General features: G+C 38.1%; 1 protein-coding gene across 1 annotated transcript in view; it reads left to right on the forward strand.

Moving 5' to 3' along the window:
- ptprjb.2 (protein tyrosine phosphatase receptor type Jb, tandem duplicate 2) overlaps window positions 1-13,612 on the forward strand; it is a 141,384-nt gene that overhangs the window by 67,424 nt on the left and 60,348 nt on the right. Inside the window, exons 22-32 of the mRNA XM_047819824.1 lie at window positions 383-643; window positions 1,115-1,375; window positions 1,466-1,726; window positions 2,681-2,944; window positions 3,349-3,609; window positions 3,905-4,165; window positions 4,504-4,764; window positions 5,284-5,544; window positions 5,876-6,136; window positions 6,480-6,740; window positions 7,212-7,472. Coding sequence (XP_047675780.1) covers window positions 383-643; window positions 1,115-1,375; window positions 1,466-1,726; window positions 2,681-2,944; window positions 3,349-3,609; window positions 3,905-4,165; window positions 4,504-4,764; window positions 5,284-5,544; window positions 5,876-6,136; window positions 6,480-6,740; window positions 7,212-7,472 — 2,874 coding nt within the window. The remainder of the gene's footprint in view (window positions 1-382; window positions 644-1,114; window positions 1,376-1,465; window positions 1,727-2,680; window positions 2,945-3,348; window positions 3,610-3,904; window positions 4,166-4,503; window positions 4,765-5,283; window positions 5,545-5,875; window positions 6,137-6,479; window positions 6,741-7,211; window positions 7,473-13,612) is intronic.

The following is a 13,612-nucleotide window of genomic DNA, read 5'->3' on the forward strand; positions in this document are numbered from 1 at the left end:
ATCAAGATGTTAAAACTGTCATCCATAACACAGCATGTCAGATGCAGTGGAGCCTTAAAAGTATAAGGTTAAACTGAGCAACCTTAAATACTTTATTTAAAATTCTTTTTACTCTAATCTCAATCAAGGAGTTAATGATGTCTTATAATACGGGAAATTTCTGCAGGTAATAAAAGAAAGAGAATCAGTTATTTTTTCATCTGATGCAATTAGCAAGTAGGATATGAAATTCTGAAATGTAAAGCCTGGTGCTGTTAGCATATTCACAGCAGTTAATGTTACAACTGCTATACAAGTGTGTTTCAGAGAATTATGTTCTCATTTACCGTAGAAATGCTTTTTTAAACTATGTTTTTAAAAGGACTTTTTGCCACCTTCACAGAGCCTGACACTGTTAGCAAATTCACAGCAGTTAATGTTACAACCACCTCTATATCACTGCAGTGGACTCAAGCAATGGGGGAAATTTCCCATTATGTAATCAAATATGAGAAATTCAGTACGACAGTCAGTGAGACTTCTGAATTCACCAGCATTAACATAAATAATCTGACTCCTGGAGTACAGTACACATTCAAAGTGTTTGCAGTTGCTGCTGATAAAACAACAGAAGGAAATTACAGCTGCGTTTTTGTCTACACAAGTAAGACATGAGTTAGAAATATTGCCTAAATATCATAAATAATTTGGTTTGAAGGCAGCATGGAGGTGCTGCAGGTTGCATTGCATGGTATCCACAGTTCCATGCTGTATTCAGGTTCCTGTCTTTGTGGAGTTTCTCAACATGTTTCCTAATGTATTTATGGGACTATTTTCTAGGTTTATTTGTTCATACTCACCTCCCAAATTCATGCCAGTCGATCGACTGGCAAATCTAAACTGCCTCTGTCTTTTAATGTGTCTGTGTACATCGTGCTTTAGAGATGAGTAGCATCGCACAGAGAGTTTATTCCCATCTTCATCCGTTTTTTTTTCCTTGCATAGCCTTCAGATCCACTGTGACCATGGCCAGGATTAAGTAGTTAATGAGGTTGATTGAAGGCATGAAATTTGTTATTAGCTGTAATGATTTTTGTCACTTCCTAACATGAAGGCTTCTAACCTGTACTCACAGAACCTGATGTTCCAAAAAACCTCACAGTGACTGATATTACAACAAACTCGTTGTTTCTGAACTGGACTCAACCAATAGGAGAAAGATTTTTCTTTAAAGTACAGTGGAGTAATGACAACATAACAATGAATACAACAACCAGAAACACTTTCTTTAACATTACTGATCTCAGTCCTGGAGTCAGATACACCTTCCTAATATCTGCTGTTGCTGCAGATAATATAACAGAAGGAGAAGCAATTGGTCTTTCAGTCTATACAAGTATGTTATAGAGAATTATGTTCTCCTCTAATGAGGAAATACATTTTTAATCTAAAACTATATGTTTTAATGGACTTTTTGCCTTCACAGAGCCTGGCACTGTTAGCAAACTCACAGCAGATAATGTTAAAACCACCTCTATATCACTGCAGTGGACTGAAGCAATGGGGGAAATTTCTCATTATGTAATCAAATATGAGAATTTCAATACGACAGTCAATGAGACTACTGAGATCACCAGCATTGACATAAACAATCTCACTCCTGGATTACAGTACATATTCAAAGTGTTTGCAGTTGCTGCTGATAAAACAACAGAAGGAAATTACAGCTGCATTTCTGCCTACACAAGTAAGATATGAGTTAGAAATATTGCCTGAATATCATAAATAATTTGGTTTGAAGGCAGCATGGTGGTGCTGCGGGTTGCATTGCATGGTATCCACAGTTCCATGATGTATTCAGGTTCCTGTCTTTGTGGAGTTTCTCAAAATGTTTCCTAGTGTAATTATGGGGCTATTTTCTAGGTTCATCTGTTCATAGTTATCTCCTATATTCATGCAGGGGATTGAGTAGCTAATGTAAATAGCCTCTGTCGATGAATGGTTGTGTACATGGTTTCCTAGAGATGAGTAGCATCCCACAGAGAGTTTATTTCTATTTTCTACTCATTTTTTTTTCCTGCATTGGCATCAGATCCAGTTTAACCCTGTCCATAATTCAGTGGTTATTGAAGTCGATTGAAGTCATGAAATTTGTTATTAGATGTCTTTTTCATTTTCATTTTTGTCACTTACTAACATGAAGGCTTCTAACCTGTACTCACAGAACCTGATGTTCCAACAAAACCTCACAGTGACTAACATTACAACAAGCTCATTGTTTCTGAACTGGACTCAACCAATAGGAGAAAGATTTTTCTTTAAAGTACAGTGGAGTAATGACAACATAACAATGAATACAACAACCAGAAACACTTTCTTTAACATTACTGATCTCAGTCCTGTATTTCACATGATTAGTTTTAATAACAGAAATTATAATTCAACAATTTTCTTTTATATTTATTAAAAATAATAGACATAGAAATAAACTGCTAGACATAATAACAGATAATTATTTTGTCCTTTATTTTGATAGTTTTGATAGTAATTTTTATATGTATGCTTCACAGAGGCAAACTCACTGCTCTCTCTCTCTCTCTCATGCTCTCTCTCTCTCTCTCTCTCTCTCTCTCTCTCTCTCTCTCTCCCTCTCTCTCTCACTCACTCCCTCTCTCTCTGTCTGTGTGTGTGACTAATACAGTAGATCCAAATGTTGTCAGCAGTCTCAATGTCTCTAGCAAAACCACATCATCTGTGTCAATAACCTGGAATGAGACACAAGGGAGCAGGTCCTTCTTTACAGTAAACTGGACTGGTGGCACTGGGAATAACAGCAGTAACACTTCTAACACATCTTACAATGTCACTGGTCTGACTGCTGGAGTGAGCTACACATTCACTGTTACTGCAGTTGCTGCAGATAACCAAACTACAGGAGCATCAACTCAAATCTCAGCATTCACAAGTAAGTCCTGTACTGCCAATATATAAGAAATCCAAATACATTGGACCGATTGGACTGAACTTTAAATTCATTTTGACTGACTGAACATCTAAACATGCTTAAAATACATAACACACTAAAATGAATAATATGTTTCTCTCTGTGTAATCATATCTGTCTGTGTCTCTGTATTTGTAGGCCTGAATAATGTTTCAGTCATTTACAACCAGACTTTTAATAATTCAAAATTTTAACACATATTTAAATAGATTTCTTAATACAATGTTTTAAAATGTTTTACTTCAGAACTACATCAGAACTTCTAAACTTTGTGTGTGTGTGTGTGTGTGTGTGTGTGTGTGTGTGTGTGTGTGTGTGTGTGTGTGTGTGTGTGTGTGTGTGTGTGTGTGTGTGTGATTTAATAGATCCGAATGTTGTCACCAGTCTCAATGTCTCTGGCAAAACCACATCATCTGTGTCTCTAACCTGGAATGAGCCACAAGGGAACAGGTCCTTCTTTACAGTAAACTGGACTAATGGCAGTGTGAATAACAGCAGTAACACTTCTAACACATCTTACACTGTCACTGGCCTGACTGCTGGAGTGAGCTATACATTCACTGTTACTGCAGTTGCTGCAGATAACCAAACTAGAGGAGCATCAACACAAATCTCAGCATTCACATGTAAGGCCTGTATTTCACATGATTAGTTTTAATAACAGAAATTATAATTCAACAATTTTCTTTAATATTGATAAAATAATAGACATAGAAATAAAATGATAGACATAATAACAGATTTTGTCCTTTATTTTGATAGTAGTAATTATTATATGTATGCTTCACAGAGCAAAACTCACTGCTCTCTCTCTCTCTCTCTCTCTCTCTCTCTCTCTCTCTCTCTCTCTCTCTCTCTCTCTCAATCTCCCTCTCTCTTTCTCTTTCTCTCTCTCTCTCTTTCTGTGTGTGTGATTAAAAGATCCGAATATTGTCACTGGTCTCAATGTCTCTGGCAAAACCACATCATCTGTGTCTCTAACCTGGAATGAGCCACAAGGGAACAGGTCCTTCTATATAGTAAACTGGACTGATGGCACTGTGAATAACAGCAGTAACACTTCTAACACGTCTTACAATGTCACTGGTCTGACTGCTGGTGTGAGCTACACATTCACTGTTACTGCAGTTGCTGCAGATAACCAAACTACAGGAGCATCAACTCAAATCTCAACATTCACATGTAAGTCCTGTACTGCCAATATATAAAGACAGCGAACACCTTAAACTGATTAGACTGAGTTTTTGAATTTTAGATCAGTTTGGACTGACTGAAGACCTGAACCTGCTCAAAATACAGTACTATTTAAAATGCGCAATGCATTTCACTATTTATATCTCTCTGTGTCTCTGTATATGTTGGCCTGAGTATTGTTTTAAACCTGGGTTTAGATTAATTATTTGGAATAATGCTTAAAACATTCAAATATACTGTATAAATGCTAGTAATTAACACATTAGTGTGTGTGCGTGCGTGCATGCGTGTGTGTATGTCCGTGTGTGTGTGTGTGTGTTTCACAGATCCAAATGTTGTTGTAAGTCTCAGTGTTTCTGGCACAACCATGTCATCTGTGTCTCTAACCTGGAATGAGCCACAAGGGAACAGGTCCTTCTTTACAGTAAACTGGACTGATGGCAGTGTGACTAACAGCAGTAACACTTCTAACACGTCTTACAATGTCACTGGTCTGACTGCTGGAGTGAGATACACATTCACTGTTACTGCAGTTGCTGCAGATAACCAAACTACAGGAGCATCATCACAAATCTCAGCATTCACATGTAAGTCCTGTCCTTTAATTAGCATTATATAACAATTTTAATAATAGAGGTGAATAATCACAGAATATCAAAGATAGCAGTTATGAAGGTGGTTTGTTATATTTGATTTTGAACAATAAAAATAAACTAAACTATATGAAATTTAAGTTTTTTCTGTAAGATGTTTTTCCTCCTTCGTCATCATCCTCACTGAGCACTATAACAGTTCTGGTGTAAATGTTTAAAACCTTTTAAATTTAAGAAATATTGTGAGAAAAGATCCGTCAGCATTTGTTGTACATTTATTATTTATTATTTAGTGTTTACTGTAATGTAAAAAATTTGTTTTAGGATGATAATTTTGTCAGAGGTAAGATACATAGTGTCATCAGTATGAACTATTGTTTAATACCTACTTTATGTAATCATTTTGCCCATTCTCTTGAAAGCTGTCATTAAATACAATATATATATATATATATATATATATATGTGTGTGTGTGTGTGTGTGGTGTGTGTGTGTGTGCGTGTGATTAATAGACCCAAATGTTGTCACTGGTCTCAATGTCTCTGGCAAAACCACATCATCTGTGTCTCTAACCTGGAATGAGCCACAAGGGAACAGGTCCTTCTTTACAGTAAACTGGACTGGTGGCACTGGGAATAACAGCAGTAACACTTCTAACACGTCTTACAATGTCACTGGTCTGACTGCTGGAGTGAGCTACACATTCACTCTTACTGCAGTTGCTGCAGATAACCAAACTACAGGAGCATCAACTCAAATCTCAGCATTCACATGTAAGGCCTGTATTTCACATGATTAGTTTTATTAACAGAAATTATTATTCAACAATTTTCTTTTATATTGATTAAAAATAATATACATAGAAATAAAATGATATACATAATAACAGATTATTATTTTGTCCTTTATTTTGATAGTAGTAATTTTTATATGTATGCTTCACAGAGCCAAACTCACTTCTCTCTCTCTCTCTCTCTCTCTCTCTCTCTCTCTCTGTGTGTGTGTGTGTGTGTGTGTGTGTGTGTGTGTGTGTGTGTGTGTGTGTGTGTGTGTGTGTGTGTGTGTGTGTGTGTGTGTGTGTGTGTGTGTGTGTGTGTTTAACAGATCCGAATATTGTCACTGGGCTCAATGTCTCTGGCAAAACCACATCATCTGTGTCTATAAACTGGAATGAGCCACAAGGGAGCAGGTCCTTCTTTACAGTAAACTGGACTAATGGCACTGTGACTAACAGCTTTAACATTTCTAACACATCTTACAATGTCACTGGTCTGACTGCTGGAGTGAGCTACACATTCACTGCTACTGCAGTTGCTGCAGATAACCAAACTACAGGAGCATCAACTCAAATCTCAGCATTCACAAGTAAGCCCTGTACTGCCAATATATAAAGACAGCGAACACCTTAAACTGATTAGACTGAGTTTTTGAATTTTAGATCAGTTTGGACTGACTGAAGACCCGAACCTGCTCAAAATACAGTACTATTTAAAATGCGCAATGCATTTCACTATTTATATCTCTCTGTGTCTCTGTATATGTTGGCCTGAGTATTGTTTTAAACCTGGGTTTAGATTAATTATTTGGAATAATGCTTAAAACATTCAAATATACTGTATAAATGCTAGTAATTAACACAGTGTGTGTGCGTGCGTGCATGCGTGTGTGTATGTCCGTGTGTCTGTGTGCGTGTGTGTGTGTTTCACAGATCCAAATGTTGTTGTAAGTCTCAGTGTTTCTGGCAAAACCACATCATCTGTGTCTCTAACCTGGAATGAGCCACAAGGGAACAGGTCCTTCTTTACAGTAAACTGGACTGATGGCATTGTGAATAACAGCATTAACACTTCTAACACATCTTACACTGTCACTGGTCTGACTGCTGGAGTGAGCTACACATTCACTGTTACTGCAGTTGCTGCAGATAACCAAACTACAGGGGCATCAACACAAATCTCAGCATTCACAAGTAAGTCCTGTACTGTTGTGTACCATGTTTTGTTTAGCTTCCTGTATATGCAGCAAACACACATGTTAACAAATCTAACTTCAACAGACTTCATTGGTAGCATTTGTAATTTGTTTCCACATGCTTGTACAGCATCATTAATGTGAAGTACCATACTGTGAAGAGAGCATGAGAGAAACTCTCTCTTTGCTGTGTACATTTATAATGAGAGTGTTGCTTAGTATTCAGGATTACTGTTTGACATCAGCAGTTGTTTGCATTTGATTGTAAGTGAATTTCAACAGAGCTGTATATGAAAATGTTACATGGGATACATGCAGTGGAGCCTTAACAGTATAAGGTTAAACTGAGCAACCTTAAATACCTCTGAACAGTTAATGTTCAACCTAGAAAATAGGCAGGTATTAGTTGTTTGGTTTGTTTTGATTGTTGTCACTTCCTAATATGATGGTTTTTATCCTGTACTCACAGAACCTGATGTTCCAAAAAACCTCACAGTGACTGACATTACAACAAGCGCATTGTTACTGATCTGGACTCAACCAATAGGAGAAAGATTTTTCTTTAAAGTACAGTGGAGTAATGACAACATAACAATGAATACAACAACCAGAAACACTTTCTTTAACATTATTGATCTCAGTCCTGGAGTCAGTTACACCTTTCTGATATCTGCTGTTGCTGCAGATAATATAACAGAAGGAGAAGCAATTGGTCTTTCAGTCTATACAAGTATGTTTTAGAGAATTATGTTCTCCTATAATGAGGAAATACATTTCTAAACTTTAACTATATATGTTTTAATGGACTTTTTTGCCTTCACAGAGCCTGACACTGTTAGCAACCTCATAGCATTTAATAGTATAACCACCTCTATATTACTGCAGTGGACTGAAGCAATGGGGGAAATTTCCCATTATGTAATCAAATATGATAATTTCAGTACTACAGTCAATGAGACTACTGAAATCACCAGCATTAACATAAATAATCTGACTCCTGGAGTACAGTACACATTCAAAGTGTTTGCAGTGGCTGCTGATAATAAAACAGAAGGAAATTACAGCTGTGTTTCTGTCTACACAAGTAAGATATGAGTTTAAAATATTGCCTGAATATCATAAATAATTTGGTTTGAAGGCAGCATGGTGGTGCTGCAGGTTGCATTGCATGGTATCCCAGTTCCATGCTGTATTCAGGTTCCTGTCTTTGTGCAGTTTCTCAACATGTTTCCTAATGTATTTATGGGGCTTATTTTCTAGGTTTATTTGTTTATACTCACCTCTCAAATTCATGCCAGTCGACTGACTGGCAAATCTAAATTGCTTCTGTCGGTGAATGTGTGTGAGGACATGGTGCCTTAGAGTTGAATTTTATTCCCATCTTCATCCAGTTTTTTCACTGAAAGGCTTTAGATACACTGTGACCATATCCAGGATTAAGTGGTTATTGAAATCAGCTTTGTGTGAAATCATGCTTATTTATCGGCTCCAGAAGGTCATGTGACAAAATGGAATATGATTCATGATCCAAGCAAGACCATAACTGGTAATCTACGTCACATTATTCCAGTGACTACTTGTCTGAAGGAAGAGATGCAGTGTCTCGTTCCCTCCTTAGGGAACTGGGCTACATACGGAACCTGGTGTAGTTCCCTTTCAAAGCTAATACCATTGCCGCCACGTGCCGGGAAATATCTGTTCCGCAGGTCATGAAAGGGCACGAACGAGACAGGAGCAGAGAACCATTAGCCCTGGAAGTAGTGTTCATTTCGTCAGACAAGACGAGACGTAGCTCAGTGGTTAAGGTGTTGGGCTACTGATCGGAAGGTCATGGGATCGAACCCAGGTACACCAAGCTGCCAGTTGCTCAGTTGTAAGTCACTCTGGATAAGGGTGTCTGCTAAATGCCATAAATGTGAAAGTGACGTGACATACGGCTAAGTACGGTGACCCATACTCAGAATTCGTTCTCTGCATTTGACCCATCCAAAGTGCGCACACACACACACACCCGGAGCAATGGGCAGCCCTTTATGCTGCGGGGCCTGGGGAGCAGTTGGGGGGTTCGTTGCCTTGCTTAAGGGCGTCCAAAAACACTGACTAAGACTGAGTTAACATGCATTATTGTTGACGAAAAAAAGACGAGGCGAAAATGTTTTGTATAAAATAAAAACTAGAATAAAATCTCTCTTCATTTTCGTCTACAATTGTCTCTGCTTTTTCATCAGCTGTTATGCCTTTAAAATATTTAGAACGAGTTTGCGGCTTCACGCTGTTGCTCAAGGTACAGGTCTCCTACGCCTGTGGCTGCAACACGAAACTGCTGAACAATTGTATTACTTCCGCTAAAGAAAATAGTGCGCTCCGTCTCTACGGTTAGAATCCTGTGTCCATGGCAACACTCTGTTTTTCATGGCAACGGTGTGTTAGTTAGCAGCAGTCTGTTATCAAGAAATAAAATAGTGTGTGCTATATTTCCTGTCGCTGCGCAGGCTCTTTTATTGTACATGACAGCTTATGTCCCGATGACCGGTCTTTGCATTACGATTAAAAGCAGTATCAATAAAGTAAGAGCTCCTTACTCCTTACGTCTGCAAATCTGCAAAGGGGATCTCCCGTCCCTTGTTCTGCCTCCACTACAGTAACTCAGCCTGTGAGACACAAGTCGGTGTGCTGCCTCAGGAGATGCAAGACCTGAGCAGAGCTTATGGAGAGGAAAAGTTTCACAGTGCGTGCAGCCAGCTACTCCCTCATCTAATGCAGACAAAGTGCAAGTTGTCCTCCGTGATGTAGCCATAGCACGAATGCATGCACTAATCTTTCATATATATCTTCTTTTACCCTAGTCTAGACAGATGGGACAAACAATACATACAAACATACGCAGAGTGCATTCTGAAAACAAAGAAGCTTGAGTAAAGTAAAGTAGATTCCATTTTATAGTCTTACTGGGGCACTCCACTTCGTCATACGACCTACAGGAGCCGATACATCGACAGGATTCTACATAGAGCTTCAGACACAAAATCTGCAAAGAAGCGTTCCCATAGCACCAGCTATGTTGCAGTGTCAAGTTTCCTAGAAAGGGAACCTGTTTAGTGTCATCAGCCCACCTGGTACCAGCATACATACTACAATCAATCAAAGACAGAGAAATTACACTCCCCATAATTATGTTTGGTGGGAACTTATCTGAAGCTTTAGCCCGGTTTCTGCACGATTTTGCATTTTTAATTGTATTGTCCTGCCACATAATGGCCTGATAAAGAAATTGCATGAATGAGTAGGTGTATGGGTATTTCTAATAAAGTGGATGTGAGTACCCACAGATTCTCCTGAAGCACGGGTACTAATAGAAATCAAAGTAAACAATTTGCTGGATATCAAGCTTTAGCCTTGTGGAGTCAGGGATAAAGCCTGCATATTAATTTTTCATATGAATTCACATAAACTGTTAGTAGAAATAAACATGACATATGAAAATTAAAAATTATCTGTAAGAGTATTCAACATTTAACCTTATAATTAGCCAATCATGATTCATAATAATTCACTATTTTAAATTACTCTTACTTTTTAGCAGCTTTTTGGATTTGAACATGTGTACTGTGTTTTGATGGGTGGATGAGGGCTGGGTGGAGCAGGCAGACAGTAAGCAGGGTCATGTTGCTCATTTTCTGAAATCACACAAATTGTAAATATAACACAGGAGTAATTACTTAATAAATCAGAATGACTATACCAGTAAGACTTCCTATAAACTCCCAGAATAAAAATCCCAGACTTTATTTTTTGACATTTAACATCCAGAGTTTATTCTTCTATTTATATCTTTTTATTCGTCTTTAACACACAACTCTTCCCACAGAGCCAGACACTATAAGAAATCTGATATTCTCTGAAGTGACAACAGAATCCATGGCTCTTAAATGGGATGCACCTTCAGGACAGTGGTCTTTTTTTAAAGTGCAGTGGATAAACAATATAACTTCTGCAACTGCATTTAACATCACTAATCTAGAACCTGGAACAAATTACACATTTGCAGTATCAGCTGTTGCTGCTGATAATAAAACAGAAGGATCCCTGGTTAATATTTCCACTTGCACAGGTAAGTTTCAGACGAATGAATTTGAGAGTAAATGTGAGAGTGTTTAGACACTTTTCTGCATACATGTTGTACATTACATAATAATAATTTGGGGTCTTAAGCAAAGGTGGGAAGTAACGGAGTAAAAATACTTACTGCACTTAAGTAATTTTTTCTGGTATCAGTACTTTTTACTTTTACTCATTACATTTTTACACAAATATCTGTACTTTTTACTTCTTACATTTTCAAAACGGACTCGTTACTCTTAGTATTATTTCTTCTCACTGAGCGCTGTTTCCAGCCTATCATCGTGCGGCTTTTCCCCATGTGACTGGTGTACTGTATTATTTACTGGCTTTTACTGACTATTATTTACAAAAAGGATTCCTGGCGAATGCGTTGCGAATTGTGTCAACCAGGGGCGGTTCTAGGCATTTTTTAGGGTGGCTTCCGCCCCCTGTCTGTAATCTCAGTCACCCTAAAACTATAAGTATAATTTTTACTTTCATAAATAAACAATAAAAATGACATTAAAATGCAGGACATGTCGTCGATGGGAAAGAAAATTATTTATCAGTTTGATCCAAGAGCGATTTTTTTTACTTTGCTTTTATTCCATACTTTTACACGCGTGTGTTGTAGTCTTTCAAAATTGCGTCTTCAGCTGTCTGCTGAATAGAGTCGTTATAGAGGCGTTTATCTATAACGTTAATCGGCGGAAAGACGCAAAGACGGCAACCAAAAGCAGCGAAATTTCTCTATTCTTATTACCAGTTGTCATATAATATATAATATAGAACTCTTCTTGTTTTAAAATCTCACTGAGGGCTAAACACCCCCCACCCCCCCCAAAAAAAAAAAGATGAAATCCTAGAACCGCGCCTGGTGTCAACCCAAAAAACACGAAGTGCTTAATTTACTTAGCATTAATTTTGTCATTTGTAAAACATCACAATAATTTTGAGTTGTTTTCAAGGACAGAGCTGGAATCTCCCTACAGTTTGGGATATGGCCTTGGTGATACACTTGGTATACATTATATTTCCAAAAGTATTGGGTCACCTGACCTTTCCTGCTGTATGTGGTTTCTTAATGATCTCATCCCTATTGAACACCTTTAGGATGAATGTGAACGCTGACTCCACCCTACCTCACCTACATCAGTGCCTGCCTTTCGTAACAATCTAACAAAAATGATATATTCATATACATATACACACACACACACACACACACACACAATATATATATATATATATATATATATATATATATATATATATATATATATATATATATATATATATATATATATAAATATGACGTCCAGTTACCAGCATGACACTAAACAGGTAGTAGTAACGGCGACTTTTTACTTAAGTGCATGTCAGAGCCCATACTTCTTTTAACTTGAGTAAAAGAGTGTAGTCACTACTTCTACTTTTTACTGGAGTCTTTTAAAAAATGAGTATCTGTACTTCTACTTGAGTAAAGGATGTGTGTACTTTTGCCACCTCTGGTCTTAAGTAACCTTCTTAGTTAAATATATTGTACACTGGGGCAGTGAAGTAATTTATACTGAAGTACGTGTCCCTTAGTGACACTTGTTTTCGGATTGTGTAAGAATCCCTCCCACAATCCCACTAAGGAATGTGTCCTAGATTGCATGGGATAGTTTGAAAACACAATGTAGCACCCCGAACGCCCAGGGAACTTAGGTGCATACAAATGAAAATTCACTACAGTAAACATAGGATAGTAGAAAAACACATTAAACTTTATTTCACAAAGCATTAAAATAATTTGGGTCATTCACCCTGACCGGAAACAGCCCACAAGGGCAGCCCCCTACAGATGGTATAGTCAACAGACAAAAGATAACGGAGCTTCCTACAGGAAATAGTAGTTTCACTGTAAACTGTATGAGCACAGCAATCTCAACCCCAGAAGCCAACCACAAATCATTAATAATACACCCTCAAAATCAATGCATCACACAATTAAGCACACAAAACCTGTTGGGGCTCTATCAATCCCTGCCTCAGTTTCCCCAAAGAAGTGGTGGGAAGCTACCCAAGGGGTATACCCAAAGGGTACAGGAAAAGCCAGAAAATCAATGTACTTAAAAGGAAAAAGAAACAATAAGAAAATAAACAAACAAAATCCCCTAGCCAACCATTAAACCAAGTTACACAAACCTAATAATTCAAAAAGAAACAAGACACCAGCTGGCTAGGGAATAAACATACATTCACAACAAGGAGCAGTCAGTTTTACAAAAAAAAAAAAAAAAAGAATGAGAGAACAGCGACTAGACACCATCAACCGACAACCTTAACGAGACGAAACCAACCAACCAAGCGCACGGTGGTCCTAGGGTTGCCACCCGTCCCGTGAAATACGGAATCGTCCCGTATTTACAGGCAAAATGACGCGTCCCGTATCAAATCAATATGGGATGCGATTTGTCCCGTATTTTACATACTGTAGGTCTACATTATACAGCATCCCATGCAAATCACCCCACCCGCATTGTGTGGAGACACGTCCTATTCAGCCCCTTATTGGGTAATACTCGTTGCCATCGTTGGTTTGATTGGTTTGTTTTACTGTTACGGGCCGTGAATCACGGCCAATCAGAGTCAGAGGAGGGCGGGACGCCGCCTCGCCGGTTCTTTTGACAGAGTCAGAGTGACAGAAAATCCATATGAAACGATGGCAGCTTCAGATACCTGATATGCTCCAATATTGCACACTACTACTTCTGGTCCACCGAT

This window comes from Tachysurus fulvidraco, chromosome 10 (assembly GCF_022655615.1).
Source record: "Tachysurus fulvidraco isolate hzauxx_2018 chromosome 10, HZAU_PFXX_2.0, whole genome shotgun sequence".
In the NCBI taxonomy this organism is placed as follows: Eukaryota; Metazoa; Chordata; class Actinopteri; order Siluriformes; family Bagridae; genus Tachysurus; species Tachysurus fulvidraco.